This window comes from Myripristis murdjan, chromosome 8, assembly GCF_902150065.1.
Source record: "Myripristis murdjan chromosome 8, fMyrMur1.1, whole genome shotgun sequence".
In the NCBI taxonomy this organism is placed as follows: domain Eukaryota; kingdom Metazoa; phylum Chordata; class Actinopteri; order Holocentriformes; family Holocentridae; genus Myripristis; species Myripristis murdjan.
The window spans coordinates 26,938,318-26,963,363 of record NC_043987.1 but is presented as its reverse complement, the minus strand read 5'-3'; the positions used below and the strand labels follow the sequence as shown (position 1 = coordinate 26,963,363).

Here is a 25,046-nt window from a genome sequence, read left to right as displayed (position 1 = left end):
TGAATGCTGAGTTTTACTTTATGTGAGGCTGTCTGGCGCAGCATGAGGAAGGAAGTGGTGAAGCTTCCTGTGTACAGATGCGGCATTCATGACGCTACCGAAGAGAACAAGAGAAAAATGTGTGAAGGTAAACATGATGCAAAATGTCTTGACTCAGAGACTTTTACTAAGCATTATTTGACAGATAATTTATTTGCTTCAAACAGTATATAAACCATTTTAATATCCATTTTTAAATGTAGAGACACTTTCCTTGCACTTAATATGCATTTTATATTCATCATCCATTTTTCAACATTGACAGAATGAGGAGACTGGCAGGTGACGGATCCTTTCTGACGCACACGATGGCAGACGACACGAGGGAAACAAATCTCCAGTAACAGACAGAAAACAGACAAAGACACAACACAAGAGTCTTGAGCGAGAAAAGGACAAAACAAAACAATAAAACATCCAGACAAAATCAAATGAAACACAAAACCAAACCAAAAAAAAAAAAAAGTTTTCAAAAACACATTACAATGAACACATTATGGAAAAAATCCACTTGAGGGAGTTCAGGTCATTTGAATTAGCCTGGTTAAAGAAAGAGAGAAGAGATGGGTAGGGGGAAAAAATAATGAGACATGATGAGGAAAAAATGACTGAGCATCAACACATGACAGTCACAAAATGAATGCAGTGGCAGTTCAATCACACTAAACAACATAATGACTCCATATTAAGGGACTTGGTTTCATCAAATCATATTTTCCTGAAAGCAAGTGAGAGGTTTTTCGAATTGAGTGGACCAGTGATGACTGATTTGCATTGGAAAGGGCAGAATTTTTCACTGGTTTCATATTTTCAAAACTGATTTTAAACCCCAATACTGCATTATATGTCTTAAAATGGATCTCCTATGCAGTGCACATCATGAGATTTTATTTATTTTTATTTATCCTTTATTTTACCAGGAAGGTCCCATTGAGACACAATGTCTCTTCTTCCAGGGAGTCCTGGGATGGTGCATGTACCATCCGCTCACCTTTGTATCCATTTCCAAGACCGTTGAGTCCGCCATATTTGCCACCCTGCCCTCCTGTGAAAGCATCAACCCAGTTAGACATTACACCAATAAATAAGCTGCATGTTAGACAGGAGAGGGGAACATATTAGTACTTTGGGTTGATCAATAAAATCCTATTGTAAATAGATTCGAAAGTAATTTTGTGGCAGCAAAATGGCACAAAAAGTGTTTGTGTGCTTGCAGGTGTACAGAGTACACTGTATACGGCCACACACACCTTATACTGTAAATATTGTGCAAGAGAGACACGACTGATAAGCCACCAGAAGGAGCAAAGGGGGTGAATAAGGCACGTGAGCACAGGGAGTGTGGGCGTTTATTGCTCACCATAGGCGTCTTGACCCGTGCCCAGTTGTCCGGCATAGCCTTGGCAGGGACATGCAAGGAAGGAAACATTATAAAAACAGAGCAGGAAAGAAGTCGAACACACGCATAGCAACATGCACATATGAGAGAGACACATATTTCACCATAAAACATATAGATAATTCTTCACACTGAAAAAAATGTCCATTTTAACAGTATGATATTGAGTCAAGAAAAGGCTGGAAACAAGTTAATTAGCCTTTTTGATACTGAATATGAGTCTAAATGATTTTGTTGCAGTGCATGCTACTATCCACCTCTGCATGCTGCAACGTGCTGAGCCCACTGTCCTCCAGCCACATTTGCAGACCAACAGTGACAAGAAGTCGAGGTCAGGCACCAGTTTCCATTACATGCAGCTCTTCACACTTTCTTTCACACATTGACATGCAAACATGAGCTCATTCTCACCATATTTGCTGGTTTTACCGGCGTCGGCTCCCAGGCTGAGATGCTGAGCGCTGTACGGGTAGCCACCATCACCTGACAGGATGAGAAATGATCTATTAATGATTTTTTAACCAGATGTGCTATCAGCTGAAGTTTGTGATCAGTCATGTGGTGGTGAACAAAAAACAAAACAAGTCAACATCCACCACCATCGACCGTATTCAGTCACATCTTCAGAGTCATCCATGTTTTTTCTAAGTGAGGACCTTTTAGACACAGCTGAAAAATACATGACGGATTCTGATTAAAATTGATGATTGACTGATAAATTACGTGCTCGTTCACCATTTTACTCTGTTCAATCTTAATGGTTGTTACTTCAACTAACCCTCAAATTTGTGTAATACACCTTTAAAGGTTGGGGCCTGCTGTTTTTGTTAATTTTTTCATTTGTTGTTGCATTATTCAGGTGCAGTGATACCTCTTGAGATTGCAGCTGTGATTAAGTGTGATTGACTTCCTGCTCAAACTTTGATCTTGATATAACTGAGAGATATAACTGATAGAGGACACTGCTATCACACGCAATCTTAAGAAGTCATTTAGTCGCATAGTCACACTTAAAATCTCAAAACAAGTGCAACAATCTGCCAGTGGGATGAAATAATCCCACTTGTTTCCGATGCAGTTGTATTTGTTTCAGAGATTTTCCTGTGGGTAAACACACTGAAACAAGGCAGAATAGGGCAGATCAGCCCACTGGGATCAAGAAAATGACACTGAATTAAAGAACATGCCATAAACAAGTTGATTAGCTTTGGAAACCAGTGGGATTATCTCATCCTGTTGGCATATTTTCCACTTGTTTTAAGAAAAACAAGATTTGTGAGACTCAATATGAGGTGACATGTCTTGTTAAGATGGGTATTTTCCTCGGTGCATGTGGGGAAACTATTATTCTGCAAATAAAAAGGTGTGCACACTGTAGGTTTACCCTTCTCTACGTCCCTGATTGTGATCCATGTGATTATAAAACCATTAACTTTATGTGCTCGGCGCAAACAGGCCATAAACACACACAAACACACACAGCTCTTACCATCCAGGCCAGTAGGAATCACTGGAGCTCCACCATATGGGGGCTGACCAACTCCACCTACAGGGAAAAGTCACATGGGCACATTGACTCATATCCCTATTCTCTAGCCTTTCACCTCCATGTGCGATCAAGCTACTTCTGCATCTGACTCACAGATGACAGCCTGACTAAGTGTGTGACAGAAGAGCGAGGTTGCATCAGCACCGCTCACCATATTTGCCACCGGTTGATTCCATTCCTGCGCCGAGAGCCCCTGAAACAAGACACGAGGCGCGTCAGCCATCAGCTTTCAAGATCAAGAACAAATATGCTTGTTGCCTCAGCCGGGAGAGCTGCAGCGTTATGGTCATGCTTTCAGCCCAGTCTGTCTGTTTATTAGCTGGATATCTCAAACAGGTTATGGAGGCCGCAGCTTTGCAAGTTGGGGAATCGTTCAGTGTTTTGCCTTATGTTAGCTTTTTCCATCGGTTTGCCTCTTGGTTGTTTGGATGTCACACTTTATTTTCACATCGGCGCTTCAGTCTCTTCCTTTTCTCTGTGTTTTCTTTATGTGTCACTCTCGTTTAGCCTCACTAGCCAAGGGGCCTCTAGAAGATTTTTATATCAGTGACCAAAAATCCCCATCTGAGACAATTTGGGCTGCAGATCATGACAGTTTCCTTCCTTTAAAGCTGATTTCACACTTGTTTCCATGAGCTGAGGCGGTAATGACAAAGAAAGCGAAACCTATGGTATCAAATTCAAGCAAAATAAAAACCATTTGTTAATTTTATTTTTTCAGAGGAACCTCCCACTGGTCTCTCTCAGGCCAGAATATGTATTTACCCAGCCCAGAGTCAGTTCCCAGGCCCAAGGCCCCAGCAAACCCGCCCGACTTCCCATCAGACCCCAGCCCCGCCGGGACCACCGGCTGGCCCCCGTAAGCCAGAGCACCACCAGGACCAGAGCCAGCGCCCCCTACAGACACATACAGGCATGAAGGAAGGTGAGGGGTTACACAGTGATCGACAAAAACAGCGAGAAGGAGCGAGGAAGAGGTTAGACACCAACACAGACAGATGAGTTAGAGCGGGCAGATGGATGACGTGATGCCTCATCAGAGCGGCTCTCGTGTTTCTGGATTTAAAGTGAATGCTAGTGGAAGTGTAATCACTTCTGTTAACCATTTTATGAATTAAAGCCACAGTGGAGAGAAAGATAAATAAACTAACATGGGCTGTTCATCATGACAATTAAGATCACAGACCAAAAAAGTCCTGTTTTATCTAAATAAGGACTTTAAGTTCAGACAATGACAAACTGATTGTTCTCTATACATCCTGTATAAATTATATATCTATATCATCTATATCTAAATCTATATCTCTCTCTATATGAAGTATCCTGTTAATTTATAGTGTCTCTAGCTCAGAAAATACACATCATTTGCAGTGACCTATTAAACATCTGATATGAGAGGACTAGTTGTGTATGAGGTGTCACCAGAAGCAGTTGGGATTAGCAATGCGTCACATGGTAAAGCATGGATGCTTTAAAAAACAAACATGAAGGTAAGTATTTCTCCTCCCGTGCATGCACCCTGTATCCCCCCTGTGTCAGGAAGTGTGTGGCAGCTGCCATCCCTCATGCTGCTCCATGCTTTACTCTCTTACCTAAGGCCGCTTGGCCCTGCCCACCATAACCTCCTGCACCGAGGCCTGGAAACATCAACCAAACACAAATGTCAGGGTCAGACGCTGTGATCCACAGCTGACTCACAAGAAACACTTTTGAATAAAATGGTGTGAAAAGAAGCTACAGGGGAGAACATAAAAAAAAAAAAAAAAAAATCCCCAGATCAGATTAGTCAGCCTCCTCAGGAAACAATAGCTACACCCAGTGGATAAACCACCACACTGTTTGGAAACGTACATTCCTGACAGTCTCTATTTGAAGAGTTCATTTGCAAAAACAGATAAATTCCATTCCTGAATTTAAAAAAGTGATGCTATGTATGTAAAAGGGATATGAGACTCAAGAAACGTAACGAGAAGTCAAGACGCCTTTATACGTTCCCGGGAAACAGTCGACTTTTTACTTGGAAACGCTAATATCGACTGTATATCAGATCAGAGGTTCCCAGACGTTTCAGACCATGTACTGCTCTGTGCCAAACCAAATTTCCCAAGCGCCACCCAGGTAGGCCGTTTCTATCCCTGCTATCTCAGATCAGGCGTGACGTCACCCTACACAGCTCAGCACAGGCAAACTTTATTTCTAAAATATTTTATGATTAACAACTATTTTTACATCATTGCAATTTGATGTGTATATGTAATGTTGGCCATAATAAAAATAAATTAAGTGACATTTTTTTTTTTTTTTTGGTTTTCCGTTAAGGACTTGGGCTAGTTGGAGTGCAATTCTTATGTCTTTCAGCGAGGCTCTTCTGTACCACCAGGTGGAGCCTCACTTTCTTAAATTATAAGTAAGATTTTTTTATATATATTACCTGGCCGAAATCATGGTTTATAGCAATGAATACAATTGGAGATATGTGTTTTTGCAAACAAATTCTTCAATCTGTTTGGCCGACAAAAGTCAGAGGTGAAGCATGTACAGATTAATGTTATGTGTTACAGCTTGCGGTGGGTTATAACTCGCCAGAATGGTTACCTTCGCTCTTCCCTGCTTTGTTCCCAGAGCCATCGGCTAACTCTGCAGGGTAACCAAGCCCTGAAACGCATGTGAGTCTGTGAGTTTGTTAGTAGATTAGGCTTCTCTTTCCTTCTATTTTTTCTTGTTGAGAAAACACTCACCGGCTCCATAGCCATTGCTGCCAGCGCCGTAATCAGTCCCATAACCTGTGGAGAAGAGGTACACATGTTCAAGTCTCTCAAAGCACCGTGATAATGAAATTTACATTTCAAAATGAATATCAGGAGTGAAACACCACACAAGGCTTGTCCAGTCCAGCTGATCAGTGCTGTGTGTGAGATTTCTGTTTGTGCCCAGTACCTGCACTAAAGGAAATTTGGAAAGAGAGAGGAAAGATGGATGCGTGCGTGCAGACAGTCACCGTGCCGACACCCAAATACCTGTAGACAGCGCTTTTGAATCAGCGGTTGCATCTGCACCTAGGGTCAGAACAGAGGACAGGAAGTCACTCGCTGCTCATCGGGAAGCAACAGATCAGTCTGCCTTCACTGAGGATCATTTCTCTTGAGTGACAGCTTTGATGCAGATTGACTCGGACACCCAACGGTATTGAGCATGAGGCCCGTTAATCCTCGGTCGTTCCAGGCATTCCTGCAGCGCCTCGGGTTTCAAGGTTACGCTTTTTAATTCTGTCCTTCCCTCTCTTTAAGTGTTTGTTGACCACCTTGCTTCTATTTAAAGGCTATTCTCTTTGTTTGGATAACCATGTGCAGTTTGATCATCTGTTATTCGAGGTGTCATACAGCCCAAAACAGAATTAGAGTTTGTGAATGCATGTTTTGATGAAGAGCCACTCACCCAAGCTGTTGACGGCCCCAGCACCAGCGTATCCCGCCGCTCCATCACCATAGCCTGTGTCAAAATGTGGGGCACAGACCCTCTTATATACACGTACTTAGACTTTTGTACTCATTTACAAACAGATATACATGGCCAGGAGGAAATATTAAACATAGTAGGCTGTTAAACCTACAATAACATTGATTTCCATGCATTGTTGTCCATGCAGACAAAGCAAAAAAGAGAAATTTGGGGAAGAAAAAAAGGAAGGAAGGAAGGGGGGGCATGTTTTAAAATGTTTGCGAGTGTAATCCATTTGGTCGCATTCACCTTTTGAAGAGCATTACCAGTTATTCGCCGGTTTAACTGAGAGGAAGTCATTAAAGCACCCTTTCCAGTGACCTCAAAAAAAAAAACAACTTGCAAACTTGCAAGCAAGCCTCGCAAGCAAATCGTTTATTTACAAGTCAAAATAGGAGTTAACAACCGATTCCTGCCCGCTGAAACAAGACCCGCTGCAAGTCTTTTCCTTGATTCCTGTTTCTGCATTTTAAAGCTCATGGTAAGTGGGATTGTATCTGCTGGAGAAAATCCTGTCTTTTCGAGGCTGTGTTTGATAAATGCGGGGTCACTGGAAGAGGCCTTTCAAAAGAACAAGTGGAAGCAGAGGCTAAGGGAGGGATGTTGATAAAGGAATACGGTTAGACTGAAGGGCAGAGTAAGAATATTTATAAGCCTCTCACCAGCTGTCTTTCCTGCAACACCTTGAGGATACCCACCCTGTCCGAGACCAGCTGCTGGGATGTTTTTTTGTTTTGTTTTTTTAAAGAAAGAAAGAGTTAGAGGGACATGCTGAGCCACTGTAAAAAAAAAAAATGAAATTCAATTTAAAGCCCTTCATGAAAACAAAAGAAATTACAACAGGAAGGAAAATGTGAATGTTCACCTCCGAGTTTGCCAGCTCCAGCACCCAGGTACGCTCCCTGTCCCAGGCCTGTGGGCGGTGCATGACAGTGCTTTAATCTAAATCAACAGCACATTCATCTAACATGCACCGTTAGTTTTTATGTGCTGCCTATTACCTGCTCCATAGCCCCCAGCGCCCAGGTTTGCTCCAAGGTAGCTCCCGGGTCCGCCAATGTACCCTGTGAAATAAGATGCACGAGCCGGATCTTGACAGGTCCCTTATGATCTCGGCTCAACGCGCCGAGTGGTTTTCAAACCTGCAGCCCTAAGAGCCGACTGCAGCCTACTACATCAGAGCAAAATGGTGCAACACGTGGTCCTCATGTAATGCTCTTTCACCTTCCAGAAAACGTGTCTGGAAAAAGTTGTGTGCTCTGAAATGGAGGCTGCATTCTCATCAACGTGTTTAACAGTTGTACCTTTTCCCACCACCAACAAGCATTAAGTCTCCGTCAAGAGTTCCCTGCAAGCTTTGTGTGTGTCAGAGGGATGTGTACGTTTTAGCCTGAGGAGGTCAGCTAAATTGACAGGGTTCATCCTCTGAGGAGCATGAATGTGTTCACCGAATGTCATGGCAATCTGCCAGAAAGATTGCTAGATATCAAATTTGACATTTTGGCCTAAGGGTGGCGGTGCTGGGAGAAAGGTGATATGACACCAACATTGATGGGGTTCATTCCCTGTGACGAGCATGAATGTGCTCATCGAATTTTGTGGCAATCAGTCCAATAGATTTCGAGATATGTTGCCCTGAGGTAAAGTGTTGAATGGACGGATGGACAGATGGACTGACAGAGAAATCTTTAGGCCCCGGCTGCCAGTGGAGCAAAAATGTGGCTGCTAAGGCCGGTTTTCGTGAAGCAGAATCTGTTGTGAAAAAGCCACTGGAACCTGTAAATCTGACCAAAGTCGAAGATAACTGGAAGGTTTTAACTCTCTCAAGATGTGGGAAAATAAATTTAAACTCTCTCAAGATATGGGACTGTATTCCAGAGGTTAAAGTCAGGAAGAAACCCAAATGTTTCAGATGGCCTGTGAAGACAAAACAGTAAAATTACGCCCGCTGTTCCCAAAGAGTAACTCTCTGATCGGCTGTAAGGGCTGCAGGCGTGAGAACGACGCGGCATGATGACGAGCTGACATCACGAGCGACCTGTCAAAATCAGGCCGAGCAAAATGAGTCAACACGAGCTCAGCAAAACCACCTGAGCCTGCGGGACATAACGTCTAAAGTTATCACATGACGCATAACATGGTTACTGAGAGGAACATGAGTAGTCATTATGTGATATGGCTTTTGGCTCAGAGCCTGACCAGATACAAAAGAAACAAACACAGTGTTACTTGGAAGACAAACATCAGAGGCAGGTCTAAATGAGGTCATTGCTTCCACTCAGTCAAAGGTAAGTTGTTAAGACATGAAACTAAATCACGGAAAGCAAGACGGGTCAAGACTTAATTTCCCGGTAGAGGAAATCTCCACATACACAAAATGTTTGTGGTAAACAAAGTGACACATGGATGATTTAATTCCCTTTCCTGTGGCTAAAACAAAGAGCGCCAGACCTCCACACGGATAGCAATTAAACAAAATGTGATGACCTGAAACAAGATGGGCCAAACACACAAAGAGACACACAGTGAGAGAGAGAGAGAGGGAGAGAGAGAGAGAGAGAGAGAGAGAGAGAGAGAGAGAGAGAGAGAGAGAGAGAGAGAGAGAGAGAGGAGTTTAGTGGCTTTGGTTTTTACCATTTCTCATAGCAAAATTCATTTCTCAGGACCCAGGAAGTGGTCCACACGGCTGCATCAAGACCACTTCCTGTTGCCTGCATCAAGACCCCCTCCCTGGAAACCACAATATTACTTCCGTAACACAAAGAGCCCAAACACATTGCACCACATGTACTTTGGCCCGCTGGCATTGTTGTCACTTATCAGCTGGCAGCTCCATTTAGAAAATCCAAAGTTATGCAGGTACAGGTTTGTCGCGCTCTTTCCAAATACCAAATTATTAGCTCTCTCCGATCACAAAAACAGAGAAAATACCTCAGGCCCTTCTGTACCTGGATCATAGCCTGGTGGCCATTAACTCTTACTTTTGATCACTTCTTTTGTGAGTTACTACCGAATAATGTCACCAGATAAAAGATTCAGAGGTAACACATTTTTGAATATAATTCCATCATCAACTTTTAACATTGACAAACTGGTTGAAATGTAATCAGATATGGATTAACTAATGCTTTTAGCCCCATGGAGGTTTCCAGCTCTTGGATCATGTCTTGAAGATCAACAACAAACACTGATTCATAAAATATAACAACAACAACAACCAGCCAAGACAATACTAGCAGCCAGCTTTTCTGATTATTCCCACATAATCCAAAGAGTATAAGTGCAGACGTTGCTTTTACCTATTTAGTGCCGCAGCTGCTGGACCGAAACTCAAAGGTCACAATTAATCTTATTACTCTAAGCAAATGCATGAGACGTAATGGCACAGCACAGGTGAAAGACCCGGCTGCACCTGGACCACAAACTAAAGACCGCAGTGTGAAAATATTGCTGGACTAACACTGAAAGAAACAGGAACATTGTGGAGAGTGGCTGAGACACCGGCAGGTCCTGATCACTGGCTGCAGCAGCTGAGGGCCCTGCCACCAAGGCCGAAGGATAATCATTAGTTGGGGTCTTTTTTTTTTAACATGCTCAATCCCATTATTTTATAGGCATGCCATCATGTCACAGACTTTGATCATGTGTATCGATTTTTAACTTTGCCACTATTTCATATGCACTGGTGCAGACACACGGAGACATGCAGGGGGCATTTCATCACGGACTCAATATCACAAAGACGGTATCAGTGTTATGAGCTCCCTTCCCTGGACCAAATCCTAGAGACTGGAGCACTGATTGCTGCGCTCATTAAGGATCTGTCAGAGGCTTCATCCTCACAGTGATTAAGCCAGGATGACTAATGTGATACTCCATCCATGCAAAGGTGAAACTACACAAGGACACCATTCAGCATGCCAAGCAGTGTGCGTTCAGGCAGAGGTTTTACCGTTTCTAGCACCGTTGGTCACTCCGACTCCGTTAGCAAATCCTGGAGATCACAGCAATTATTATAAAAGGACCAGAAATGCTGCTGATCAGAGTGTATTAAAATATCAAGGCTAATACAAATGAATACCATTACACTCCCTTTAGTTCTGCTTCTAACAAGATATTTCAGATGTTTTTTTTTTTTTTTCGCGTGACAACACAGAGAGAGTGTGAAACAGACTTGCAAAGGTTTACCGTTGTCGATGTTTGCATCCCTGAGGCCTTCAGCTCCATTACCAAATCCTGAAGACCACAATAGTGATTACTCAATGCCACAACAAAACATTTGACCACAGCAGTGAGCATTGACTGGCACAGTCACTATACTATTAATAATGCATCCTTGATCACAGCTTCACAGCTCACAATCTCCTCTAAATGCAGGATAAATAAAGAGAACCCCACTCACAGCATTCAATCACATGCATCGCAAAACATCATACAAAACTATTTAATGTGTGATTGACATATCGGGTAAACTAAATAAATAGATGTTTACAATTAATTTTTAGCATCTGAGGGCTGTGCTGCAACTGGACCATGACATGGCAACTAAATTCAATGCGAACCAATATTTTGACTTAAAGAGTGGGTCAAAACCAGCAGAAAACCTCTGCTGCACTGCCCTCTAGGGGTTGAAAATTTGATGTCGCAGCAGGTACTTTGCCCTTGACAGCTGCTAAAAAACACCTGCTGCTGCATCACAGATTGGTTGTGGTCAGAAGTGCAACACGCCTGAGGGTTTCATGCCCTAAAACGAGGTGCAGCATAAGGTTTCTGCTCTATGTGATTTAGTGTTGACTTACTCTTTAAGTCTTAAGGCTGTGGATTAGTAACCAGGTTTGGAACATGCTCAATCCCACTACATTACAGGCATGCTGAGCTAAAATGTTTGGATTAAATATCTCATTTTAATCAAGTGCTGTTAAGTTGCTTCATACAATACAAACTAACCTATACTTTGCAAAGAACTAATAATTTAATATGCACTAGTACAGACACATAGAGACATGCAGGAGCAGTTTACCGTGGACTCCCCCTCCATTAGGGGCTCCATTCCCTGGACCAAATCCTAGAGACCAGAACATTGATTACCAAGCTCATTAGCAATCTATCAGAGGCCTCATCTTCACAATGATTAAGCTTGAACGGCTTTTGCCAAACTCCATCCATGCAAGGTGAAATTACACAAGGACACTATCCAGCATGCCAAGGGAGACACATCCAGGCAGGTTTTACCATTTCTAGCACCGTGGGTCACTCCAACTCCGTTCGCAAATCCTGGAGATCACAACAATTGTTAGTTTGCAGCTCTGTTGAAATAATGTTAATGGCATCTGAATGAGAAATCTGGGGGAAATCGGTCTATCAGAAATCCACTCGTCGTCTGTTGTACAACACTGTTTGCTATGTGAACCAATAACATACAGACAGACATCACTCTTAGCACCTGAAGGTGCCTCCTGAACCGTAGTCTAGAATTCAGTGTGAAACTTTCTGCTGTATGCTATGGTGTAAACCTTTGACAGATCCAGAGACTGAGGTGTTGGGAAATAGAGGTTTACCATTGCTTTTAGCACCCTGTCCATTGGGAACACCGCCAGCTCCTGGGCCAAATCCTGCAGACCACAACAGTGATTTCTCATAAATAAAGCGTGGAAAATAAGCTGTAGCTTTGCAAAATGAGGCAATAGAGTCAAAAAGTACAGCACACAATGGCACTACCGCAGCTGTGATTTTTAATCTTTCTACTCTGAACTGGCATTATAACTACCTTGGTGCTGTGCAAAGAAAAGCACTGACACTAGTAGTGGTGCTCGATGTACAACTGACACTAATGCAGAGACAAATACACAAACAGAACACAAGATGAATTCCTCAGAGGGCTCTTGTGAAAACAGAGATTTGTATGTACTGCATACAAAGAGCGGTTACTTTGCTAAGACACTGACCAGTTCAAAGAGATAAAAACCAAAAGAACAGATCTAATAATAGGGCTAATAGGATAGATCAAGGAAGAGAAAGATGTTAAGACACAAGAGTCAAACAAAAATCTCCATCCCAGTTTGAAACAGACAATGGGATGACTGGTGTAGAGATGAAACAAACAGGGACATTCATGTGGGAGAAAAAGGTCAAACCTTTACCCTTATTATTTGCTGCCTGGGTGTTCCTCCCACTCTGCATTGGAGAACCGAGACTTTTTGACCCTGTGGCATCAGGCTCAACACGGGGAAGGGTTTTTGCTTCCTGTCCATAAGGACCATAGCTGTTAGATGCCTGTCGTCCTGCAGAGACAGCGGCTATATTCTTGGCTCCCTTCCCATCTGGTATTACTGGTCTATAGCTGTCGACACCCTGTGCATTAAGAGCAGCAGAACCAAAATTCTGACTCTCTTTACCAGCCACAGGCCCAACGTCTTTGATTCCCTGCACGTCTGATAAATAGTTTTTGGCTCTCTGACCTTGTGCAGGAGAAACTCCGTAGCTTTTGGCACCTTGACTTTGTGAAAGAGGCAGTTGGTAGCTTTTGCCTCCCTGTCCTTGTGGAGTCGCAGGACCAAGACTTTTGCTCTCCTTACCCACAGGTACCTGAGGCCCTAAACTTTGAACCCTCTGCGCTTCTGAGGCTAAAAACCCAATGTGTTTGATTTTCATTTCATCTGGTACATCACTGGCACGTCCATAGCTCTGGGCTCCCTGATTTTGTAGAATAGATCCATAGCCTCTGGCACCATGTTCTTGAACAGAGGCAGGTCTCAGACTTTTGCTGTTATCTTTACCAACAGGCATTTGCGGTTTTTGAGGTTTTAGACTTCCAGCCTCCAGTGCGGCTCCATAGTTTGTGGTTCCCTTTCTTTGCAAGCCAGCAGGTCCGTAACTTTCTCCTGCCTGTGCTTGTGAAACAGCCAGACCGGGACTCTTTCTCTGCTTATCAAGAGACCCCAGACTTGCTGCCCGCTGCGACTTGACTACTGGGTCAAGACTTTTGAACTCTTCTCCTGGTGAGGGAACAGCAGATCGGAAACTTTTTTGTGCCTGTAGTTGAGGAGCAGCTGCACCAAGACTTTTGCTTCTCTCTGCATCAGGAACTGCAGCTCCGAGAAATTTGCCCCCTCTTCCAAGAGGAGTACTAAGCGCTCTGCTTCGCCCTCCCATCAGATCCCGCACAACACCTTGGCCCGGGGTGGCCCTCGCAGATCCACCTGAATCTGGTACAGACACACCTGATTGGGAAATATCATCATGCATTCATGACTGCTAGTTGGCCCAGAGATATAACTGCATCTCTGTACATCAACAGCACACTTTAAGGGCCAGTGGCAAAAATACTAAAATAAAATTTAAAAAAATCACAGATATGGATGTGTGTTTCAGAGCATTGGATGAGATATAGCATATCATCCAAGAGACAACAAACAACACTGAAAGCCAAGAGCATCAACACGCAACAGTGATGAGAAAACATCCATATATGGCCTGATTTTAGCCCGTTTCAAAGGGCAGAATCATCACCATAATTGGAGAGACAACAGAGAGACACCACACCACGAAAGCCAACATAACGAGAAGAGACTCGACACGACCCATATAAGAAGTACTTCACATTGTGTGAAGAATAATGACATTAAAATCCACTTATAAAAACATACCGAAACACAGACGCCATCACAAATTCTTGGGAGAGCATACACTGATAAAATATATCAGTGTTGCCGGACAAGACAAAGACGCCACCCGGCTCAGTCAGCATCAGTGTGTCACAAACCCAACTGATGGACAGCGACAAAGAGACACACACTTCACAAACACAAACAAGAGACGTTCAGTGAACCGACCATTATACATATTTACATAAATTGTGACAGCTACAGTGTGAACTTGCAAGTTGAGTAAAACAGATGGATGCCTGCAAATGCTATGGAAATATGGAAAAAGAGGCTTACAATAAAGAAAGTTAATCTGCTTTGAGTGGTTTAGACCCCCAGAGACCACAGTGGTTACTCAAACTGTTTCCAAAGACTAATGACAAACAAATACTGGAATCTCTGTCTTAACCCCCTGAAGCCTAAATGAAATCCCCTGTGCCTTAAATTTAGAAAAAAAAAAAAAAAAAAATGGTTTGGTCCATGATGATGCACATATTTGTCTGAAAAGTGAAGACTTTTCAAGCAATTTTTAGACATTTTCTAACAATGTCTAACAATACTTTGACTTTCTCCTACTTTTGCATCTATTTAATTTTTTGTATTTTTTAAAATATTTTTATTATTTATAATTTAACTTAATTTAGTTTGATTTGATTTAATTTAATTTTATCCTATGGGAATCTGCACTTTCCAACAAAAAAAAAAGAGTCTTCATTTGTAATATGGTTGTAAGAAATTATTGGATTTTTTGAGCACCGGTGAAGGGTTAGGGTTTCAGATCATACATCACCACTGATAATGATTTGTCCAGCTGATGCAAATGGATGAAATATCTCAATAAACATTCTGGCACATTTAATCATAAGTGTGGAATAAAATGTTGAATCTTCAGTGACAATCTGCCACAAAGCAGAATGTCATTTTAACAGCCAGCAACACATTTTAACTGAAAACGAACTGCAATAAACATGTAAAGGACAGCTTAATGTACTCATAATGAAGTGATTCACCCGGCTACTCATTTGACCTTTAAAATCTCAAGTCCCACGGCTCACTACACACAAAACTCCAATAAAGGCTTCACGGAGTCCACATACAGTGAATTATGTTGGTTTTGTGACATGAGGCATGCATCAGATGCATTTTAAAACACAGAACACAGACGGGACGACGATGCAAGGTTTGGGTTCAGAGGCCTGTACAGAAAAACATCTCTGTCTTGAACAAGTCATTCAGTGTTGTGCTGATAAACCTTAAAATCTTAGTTTTCCTTAAAAGAATTGGAAAATATCTGTTTGTGGAGTGAGATCATTTCACATTTTCAAATGCAGTCTCACCTGTTGGGATAATATTCTTGAAGCAGGAAAATTCAACCCACTAGCCTCAGAATAATTCTTAAAAATTCTTGAAACAGAACGAACTGCAAGATTTCACTTAAAAACAAGTGAAATTAATTTGCTTCATCATCAGAGGAATAATTTCTAAGTCATATCGTTTCTTATTCAATCACAAAATCATGTCTTTCTTAATACAAATGAAAAAATACTGCCGGTGAGTATATTCCCACTTGAGACTGAATGATTTGTTACAATGGAGATTTTTTTTTTTTTTTTGGCACTGTAGCTCCATTAGCTCTGGCACCAAACCCTGCAGACACCAACACAACAGCATCACTTAACACACACACGTTTTAAACTCCAGATGATCTCAGACTCAAACCGAGGTAATCAGGGAACTCATGCGGCATGCAAACACACCCAGACGTGAGCGTGTGTGTGCGCCTCCTGGACACACAAAAACCTTAACAGATAGCGGAGGCATCTGATGAGCACCGATGTCATGCAAACAAACCAACACCAACTCGACATCAGTGAGTGACAAGACACGGACTTCACAGAGGTTACGCACACATCCAACACAAAGCGAGGACAAAAAGACACAGACGGACCAACAAAACAAACATGAACACCAACAACTGCTGCGGTGAAGGTTTTACCGGGTTTTGGTCCTTTGGCCCCCTGTCCAACGGGATAGCCAGCTCCAGTTCCTAGTGATGGCACATAAAGGGACTGTCATTGAAATTAGAGACTCAGGCCAATACGGTGACAAAAGCCCTATGGGCAGTATATAACAGAGACTGTGAAGGTGAAGGACGTGGCTAAATAACAGCCAGTTCAGTGGAATATGATGCATGATAATTCCACATAAAGCAGTCTGTGATGGAAAGTCCTGCAGGACAACATTGTGCAACACTACTCAGCTTCCTCGTCGTTCCACAGGCGTGTTTGACCATGACAGTGTTTCAGATGACAGGTAAGGGAGAGGAGACACCACTCTCCTGCATGCAAACGTAAGCTGAATGGAGGGAGGAGCGGGGCCTGAGGTAAGATGTGATTGGTCACTGACCTGGTCGTGCTCCAGGGTAGCCGACTCCACCCAAAGCTCCATATCCTACCAGGAGGACAAGAGGCCAGTCAGGAAACACGGGGCATTTCTTTAAATCAGACTAGCACTGCGATTACATCACTGCCTGGGCTTTCTTCTCTAGTGCAAACTCACCTAATTCATTTTCTGAGAAGCAATCTGCCCCATATATCATGTTTACAGACAATGACAAAGCGCAGTTTAGCTGAGATTAATCAACAAATAAGCAGAGGGCTTGTGGAGGAGAGTTACTCTTTGTGTGTACTCTCATTTGAGGGAACAATCTAAAAAAAAATCCCCAAACAGAGCAGCCAATCTCTTACCTGGCTGAGCGCCAAAACCACCGCCATAGCCTGAAAAGTCACAAAAACACAGTGGTGATTTTGATTTGGATGGATTTCTACATGTTTCCAAATCGCAGATGACTGACAACCTCTTCCTTACCCAAACCACGCTTCCCTGCCTGGCCCATACTCAATCCCATCCCATTCCCATATCCAGTTCCCATTGCCAACCCCATGCCCGGGCCAAGACTGGCACCTGCAACCAGAGTCAAGGAGATTAAATTAGAAAGTCAGATCCTTTACTTAATTTATTCACACAGTGCTAATTGGCACAGCAAAAGTTGAGGAAGGGCAGTTGAAAACAACTTCTGAGCGGTGAAAATTTGATAAAAGATTAAAATGATATACCGTAGCCTCCTTGTTTCAGTCCAGCTCTCCCTCCTACTCCCAGACCTCCAGGTCCTAGACCTCTGTAGCCCCCTTTGAAATGGATTAAATCAACTCATTTCAGATTGGTACTGAAGAGCAGAGCCAGCATGCAAGCAACACCCTGCAGAATTTAGATGCACAGAGGCAGAGTTGCCCTGGAGGCAGAAATAACTTCAGCTGAGTTAAACCTGCGCGGCGCAAAACAACCAAAAAGTTTCTGTGGCCTCAGTTTGGGCTTTAATGTTAGACTGAAGCCCAAAAGCAAAGGGCAAGAAATGATGTATGAAGCGCAGGGCACTGTGGAAATGTTAAATTCAAATTAAGAATATATGCCAAGCAAGCCGGATGAACCTTCAAAGATCATGAATGCCACGGCCATGAATGAATTGCCTTTGCTGCTTAGATTTTTAGTCAAAGTTTATCCAGAGTTTCCTCTTTACCATTTCAGTTTACAACTTGCAGCCTAAAAGCACTGCGGTTCTGTGGCTCTGTTCATCGATATTTAACTCACATCCACTCCGATTACTTCTGCATCGAGAGCAACTTCGACCTCTGCCTCCAAGAAATGTTTGCACACTTAAAACTGCGATCTGATTAAAATGCATACTTGTTCTTAAACAACTCACCTACACCAAGATGAGCCCCTGGATAACGTCCAACTGCAGTTTAAAAAAAAAAAAAAAAAAAAAACATCAACAACCAAAAAACAGAAAAAGACAAAAACCATGACTTAGCCTTGAATTGAAGAAAATGTAATTTTGCATGTAGAGAATAATGAACATACTTCCAGTCTTCCCGGCCTTGGCTCCGTAGCCTCGGCTGCCCAGTGCTCCCAGGGCACCGACACCTGAGGAAAAAAAACACAGAAGGTTATAGATGTCCCAGAAAAATAAAATAAATAGAATATAACCTCGAGTAAAATAGAATATAGCCCAGAGTAAAAAAAAAAAAAAAAAAGGGCTGGCTAAACTCTAAAAACCACAGGAAATATGTATGTACTGGATGCATTGTCCAAAAATACACATTTGCACATCTGGACCCAGGCCTGCCTATAAGTTCATCTATATATTTTTACAAGGAGATGACTGACCTGTTGCACATCTGCAGTTCTGCACACGCTGGGCATATTTATACAAATGGCACCTCCTGTATATGTGCCTTGTATATGAGCCAATATATATTTCCATGCACATTCATCCAGTTGTACATGTGAATAACATCCAGGCTCATTTCTGTATATGTTGCTCACATCTGTGTATTTTACAGGGTTATGGCCGCACCTGTTTCTGTAATTTCCACGTGTAACTCTCCTAGCGCAAACATCTTAATGGACGTCTGCATTTTGGGATGCAGTTCTGTTTATTTGCTCTGCCGTCTGTACACCTGATGTGAAAGTAGCCAGTGATGCATGCTCGCCACCACGTAAAACTCTAAATCAGTCAGTACAGGCACTATTGTTTTTTTATATGTTGTATGATTTTAAGTAGGCTCAGCTGCTGCAACAACTCGGTTTCCCCACTGGGAGTCCTTACGTTTTATCTGATTTCAGCTATTTTAAAATAAACCCTGGAAGAAGACGGTGTCATTCTTACATTTTTCTTTAGGTGAGGGTTAGGGTTATAAATCTAATCATGTTAACCTTTACACCTGTAAGGAGATTGTGACCACTAACCTCCGGGTTTTACGCCAACTCCAAGGCCTGAGGAAAAATGGAAAAATGCAGTAAGTCGACAAAACTACATACACTGACATGGACACTGAAGCTACACACACACACACACACACACACACACACACACACACACACACAAAGGCAAAGTGTAAGAGAAGATGTGGCTAATAATTTAAAGGCCAGCATGTAGCCACACTAAGTTAACTCTTTTCGACACTTGCGATTTCTTAGCTCTTGGGCAAAACACCATTTATCTGACTAAAAGCAGACTGAGACAAGATGTGTGATACCATTTTCACCTCTGTACGTCCAGTGGTTCAGTTCCTGTGGGTTGCATTCTGTGTTAGCTTAGCATAAAGACTTGAAGTCTATGGGAGTCATTAGCCTAGCTCCGTCAAAGTGGGAAAAAAAACTTAAAATAATCCCCAAAGCTGTCTTAATTACACAATGTATCATGTATTTGAAGTACACATCTTGGAAAAAAAAGAAAAGAAAGAAAAGTAAGAATTGCGCCAGATCTTCCTCGACCTTCAACGGTGCGTGGACCAAGCCATGCTAATGACTTCCATAGACTTTAATTCATTATGCTAAGCTAAAACGAAATGCTACCCACAGGAACTGAACCACTGGACATACGGAGGTGAAAATAGTATCGAACATCTTGTTTCAGTCTGGGTAAGTCAGGAAATGGGTACTTTGCCCAAAACGTTGGGATTATTCCTTTAAGCTCTGGCTTAACTGTAACCTACACTTGAAATTCAAAGTCCATGGTTAGAGTCTTCAGAAGATTAGTACAGTTATGATTGGACAGTAAATATATTGTTTTTGCTCTAATGTCGATTCACACTGACCATACAAACCAAGTAGGGGACTACGCATTGGCCTGAAGGTCCATTATTTCAAATCCCCAATAGTCTAAAAAATCTGCTATTGGACTGAAACGCCATTAGCCAGACAGCTCATTATCGCAAAAAAAAAAAAAAAATATTTTGAAACCCCAACTGTCCGAAAAATGTCCCATTGGACTGAGAGCCCTGTAGTCTGACGGCCCATTATCCCAAAACAAACACCCGTTATTCTGAGGCCATCGATAGTTTGAAAAGTGTCCGCTCTATAACTTTGGTTAAGATTAGGCAGGGATTCCTCAGGTTAAGGTTCTGGTAAACAGGAGTGGATGCATTTCTCTGCAGGGATGCAAAACTCAGCCTCACACTGGCAGTTGCTGAACTCCAACAACCCGGAGTGTGGAGTTTCTAAGCGACGGGCCTTTGGGGTTAATGGGTTTGTTTTCAGAGTAGTGGGTTTTCAGTCCAATGGGACAGTTATCGGACTACTGGAGTTTTGGAATAACGGGCTGTCCGACTGATGGCATGGCACGTTTTGTCAGTCCTGGGCCAAGCATAGTGTCAAAAAGGCTTGTCGGCATAACCGGTCCTCCAAGTTCAAAATGGTAAACTATAAGCCGAACTTGTCAAGGATTCCCATGGTCACAAATAAATAAAAATAAATTGTTGTATTTTTTTGTTATAATGTCACCAGAGCTCTCTCTTTGACATTAAATATTTCCAATTAGCAAACATGCCACACATTTTGGGGAAAGTTTGCTGTTACCTCTGCTTGGCAGCATTCTCCCCAAGGCTCCAGTTTGAGGTTTAACCCCTGAAAATTTAAAATGAATCGGTTAATTTCCACTAATTATATCATAGCACATCAACATTCATGTTCCCTAAAATGATGATGGGATATTGGTCTTCCATCTTTGAAAATGCCAGCAAATATTGGGTAAGCCCTTTGGAGAAGTGACAGATATGACGTCAAACTGGCGAGAAGTACAAATCGCACTGGAGTTTCATGCAAACTCAGCCCTGACTGAAACAGACAGCCATTGATGGAAACGGAGAACAAGACAAAATGGAGAGACAGTGCGGAGGCTGTAAAGTCTTTCCTCACGATGGCTCGTCAGATTTTGACCGCCTCTGCCACCTTCCCACCCACTGCTTTGATTCGAAGAACACAGATAATATAAACAACAGACACTTGGCACGATCACTGATGCTGGATCAAATCCATCATACAAGGATCTCAACCACTTGTAAGGCCCACATAGTCCTGGATTTTTTTTTTTCTCAATCTGACATGGACATTGGATATTTAACAAGTAAATGAGAGTGAGTCATAGAAAACGGTTATCCATCAGAGCTTTTGACACTGACTTCAATGGACAATGACTAAGTTAGAATTTGTATTGTCTACCAGAAGAAAAAAAAAATCACTGTAATATTGTACAACCATAATTGTGACTAATGTGACTAAATATAAAATTAACAAACCAATATCAAACATTTCTGCAAACTATAACTGTAACATAGATAGATAGATAGATAGAAAGATAGATAGATAGATAGATAGATAGAACTGCAACACTGTATTTCACTTTAGTTTACTGTGGTCAGTGTTCTTATCACTATTATTTAACTAATTTCTACCTAAGTTTTAGTTTTAGCCACACATCAATATATGCAAAATTAAATGGTAACTTAAATTAAAGGGTAAATTCTCTGTCCATGAAATCAGTAATTTTGTTTGCTTATAATAATTGCGTTACATATTGTATTTGCATTACATACAGGAATCAGCAAGAAAGACTCTTTGCAGTTTGAACAGTTAATTTAAATGATCATGATCACATTTTGAGGCTGAAATAATGTTTAAGGAGAAGATGACAATATATCCTAAGAAAGTGCAAAAATTTAAAGTTCAACAGAGAAACTGAAGGCAAACACAGAGTCATATTATGCAAAAGTAACTACGATACAATCATTACAGTTATTATTTTTCATATTGTCCTGGCTTCTTTCACATTTCCTCTCATCTTATCCTCACTTCTCCTGAATCATCATCTCGCCTCGCCTCGCCGTGTTTGCCTTACCGCCTTGCAGGGTGTGCTGGGCCAGCCACAGGACCAGCGAGGTCTGGAGGAGAGCTCGAACCAGCATGGTGGACGAGAGCGGGTTCGAAAAGGGCAGAGCGGGACACGCAGAAACCGTCTGGCTGCACGCACCGAGTTTAAACAGGCACAGCTGGACATCCCTGTTGTGTGAAGGCGTCTTTTATACGGTCGTCTGTCTGATGCCCTCCCACAGGCCAGTCCTGCCCTCCACCCTGCAACTGCACACACATTCAGGCCTCCCCCCCCATCATCATCATCATCACCACCATCATCAACACCCACCCACTCACCCCTCAGAAACATCCTGCTGTTTTTGTGACCCGTTTTGGTCCCACAGACAGCGATCAAGCAGGGCAGCGTCAGTACATCAACACCGAGATGTGATGAACATCTGTGGAGGAAGGGAGAGGGATGGTGAATGAAATATAAGGGTTGCATTGTGGTGGCACAGGGGCATTGTGGGAGTCGGATGGGGTCAATAGGCTTTGATTCTTTACAGCTCTGACATGCCCGGAAAATATCCTGTTTAGTGTTACTTGGCATAGTTGAAGTAGAATTATGAGAGTAAAAAATCTGCTCAAGTTGAAATAAAAGTCTTTGGATCTTTACCACGCAGTTCAAAAAGGACGAGGGGATAAGAGTTCAAACTATGCTCTGTGAATTAAAAATGAAAAACTTTACAAAATAAAGCTTTGATGGTGGTGTTGCAATGCCAGGCAAGGACAAATCGATGTCAGTGATTTCTTCCACAGACGAAGAAGATTTTGTCTCCACATTTTGCCACCTTTGAAAACTGAAAATTTACTGTCAAGTTTCAGGCTCTGCATCAGCTCCCGAACGTCTTTCTTCATTTAGTTTGTTATCAGTGATTGTTTTTTTTGTAGTAGCAGTAATAATATTATGTAGGAAACATTTCAAAAGAGAGGCAGAGAAACACTGAAATCAAATGTTTCTTAGGGAAACGAAGAACCAGAGAGGAAATTCTTCATGATGCTAAAGATGCTGCCCAGAGCAAACGCCCAGTGTGTGTGTGTCTAACCTCCCCACCACTTAATGCACTATTTACTGAGTGAAGCACACACACATACACACACGCAGAAACACACACACTCTAGTGTTTCCTCCAGAACAGCGTCAGAAAGAATATTTATACCATTAGGTGACACTAAAATCTCAATTGGAACCCAAACTGAGGAAATCCTTTAAAGTGAATTAGCAGCCCTTTCAGGCAGGTCGACCCACCACAAACACACACACACACACACTTAACCTCTCTGTTTCTTAGTATGCCCACATACACACCAGCACAAATACACAATCTCTGCCTCAAAATAAGTCAAAACAAACTGGAGGCAGAAAGGTGATATTAGAGGAGTTTTCACAGGTGGTAACTTCCAGACAAACTCAGCTGTGTCAAGAATTGTCAATAAAAGACCTGTTTTTGCTTTAAAAAAAAAAAAAAAAATCCCAACATTACACTTCCTAAAAACAGGACGGCGAAAAGAATGAGAGCAAGCAAACAGAAGGTGAAAAAAAGCACTGTAAATTGCAGAGTAAATATGACATCATTTCGGAGGGGGTGGGGGGGTTACCCCAGCCAGGTACTGTACAATTTAGAGAAAAACATGCTAGAATAAATGTTTAATGTGGAAATCTGTGCAGCACGGTCAAAATAATCCTCCATGCAGCCGCCTCTATTAAAACACTCACTTTTAAGGAGTTTCCATGGTTTTCTGCAGACGGACACTGTAATCACGCTGCGTCAAAACAAGCTGACCCTCCGAAGGTTCTTTGTAGTTACATGGTGTGTTAGTTTGGTCTGTTGAGACTGTGAACGCAGAGCATTGGCCCATGGCATTTTTGGCAGCGCAGGCTCCAGTGTCTTCTTTACGTCCTATAGTGTGGGGGGTCCCGCGGGCCAAGATGATGGATCTAAGTTTCTGTCTTCGCTGCAGATGCTACAGAGCTCAATGCAAACATTTTACCGGAGAACCACCTATATTGGTGGTGTTTAAAAAAAAATCAGTTATTTTTATGCCACCTTAAGAAACACATGCAGACCACCACATCGTCTTCCATGGTGGTACGGAGCAGAAGACAATAACATAACCCACGTCTGAGTCATGAACGGTGAGAGGCCACTCCATCACCCATGAGTCACCTCTAAATATTTATTTCTGTTCATGTTTAACATGTCCCTCATTAAAAAAAAAAAAAAAAAAAAATCAGAACAGGACCATTGAGAGTGTGTTGAATTTTCATGACAAGCAGTGACAAGAGGGCATTTTGAGTGAGGGCTAATGAGAGGACGACAGAGGTGGCACAGACAGCGCTGGCCCATTTACTCAGAGGGAGGTGAGACAACAAGGGGCTGCAACGTGTGGAGAAACATCTGGACGGCCGTCTCACTGTGGTCAGCCATGTTAGGAACACCGTAGTGCTCCAGCACATATAGGTGAAACAGAGAGGAAAAACACAGGGTGTAACACTTGATTTTGCGTGTGGGTGTTCCTGCACCCTCCTTATGAGGCCCAAATGTGCGCACAAGGATAGAAAAATGAGGGGAATCCTCCCAAGTGAGGACATTTTGTTGGCCCTAACCCGAACCCATAGAAAGACTACACTAATTTTAGGGTTACCACTTGGGGTTAAGATTAGAAACAGGATTAGGTTTAGTCAAGGTTAAGGTTATAGGAATACACCACAGTGACCTCTTAAAGGAATACTTTTTCCAACTTACTGAGACTGAGAAAAGTTTGATACCATTTCCACCTCTATACGTCCAGTGGTTCAGTTGCTATGGGTAACATTTGGTGTTAGCTTAGCATAAAGACTTGAAGTCTATGGGAGTCGTTAGCCTAGCTTCATCAAAGTGAAAGAATAAACCTTACATCAACTCTGAAGTTGTCTTATTTACACATTGTATCATGTTTATTTGAAGAAATTAACTGAAATGAACTGAAATGCACCACTTTCAGCACAGAAAAGCATAGCAGACAATTAACATCATCCAAATAAAAGCCACTGATTGTTGGTAGCTTTGCCCTTTTGAGGAATATGTTTTTAAAACATCACCTAATTGACTTAATCTGACTGATGTATTAATTTTCAGCACCCAGGGAGGCGGCTGACTGTGCAGTGAGTCTCCTGTGGAAGGAA

The 25,046-nt window shown here is 42.3% G+C and overlaps 1 protein-coding gene across 1 annotated transcript; it reads right to left on the bottom strand.

Annotated features, from left to right (window-relative positions):
* Positions 1-86: 86 nt before the first annotated feature.
* Positions 87-12,745, bottom strand: LOC115363195 (spidroin-1). The gene is made up of 15 exons (XM_030057297.1): positions 12,626-12,745; positions 12,044-12,097; positions 7,487-7,549; positions 7,351-7,398; positions 7,148-7,256; positions 6,423-6,476; positions 6,005-6,043; positions 5,726-5,770; positions 4,580-4,624; positions 3,139-3,180; positions 2,928-2,984; positions 1,850-1,921; positions 1,400-1,438; positions 1,031-1,084; positions 87-94 (listed from the first exon to the last, which is right to left on the bottom strand). Exons 1-15 carry the CDS (start codon positions 12,743-12,745, stop codon positions 87-89), a joined length of 849 nt encoding a protein of 282 aa, XP_029913157.1.
* Between the last annotated feature and the right edge of the window lie 12,301 nt (positions 12,746-25,046).

Excerpts from the sequence above, each read along its gene's own strand:
- LOC115363195 (XM_030057297.1), bottom strand. The coding sequence starts at position 12,745 with ATGGTCCTTATGGACAGGAAGCAAAAACCCTTCCCCGTGTTGAGCCTG. Across the intron at positions 12,098-12,625 it reads CCAGGCAGCAAATAATAAGG|GATTTGGCCCAGGAGCTGGC; the intron begins GTAAAGGTTTGA and ends TGTGGTCTGCAG. Across the intron at positions 4,625-5,725 it reads CAGCAATGGCTATGGAGCCG|GCCTCGGTGCAGGAGGTTAT; the intron begins GTGAGTGTTTTC and ends TGATGTTTCCAG.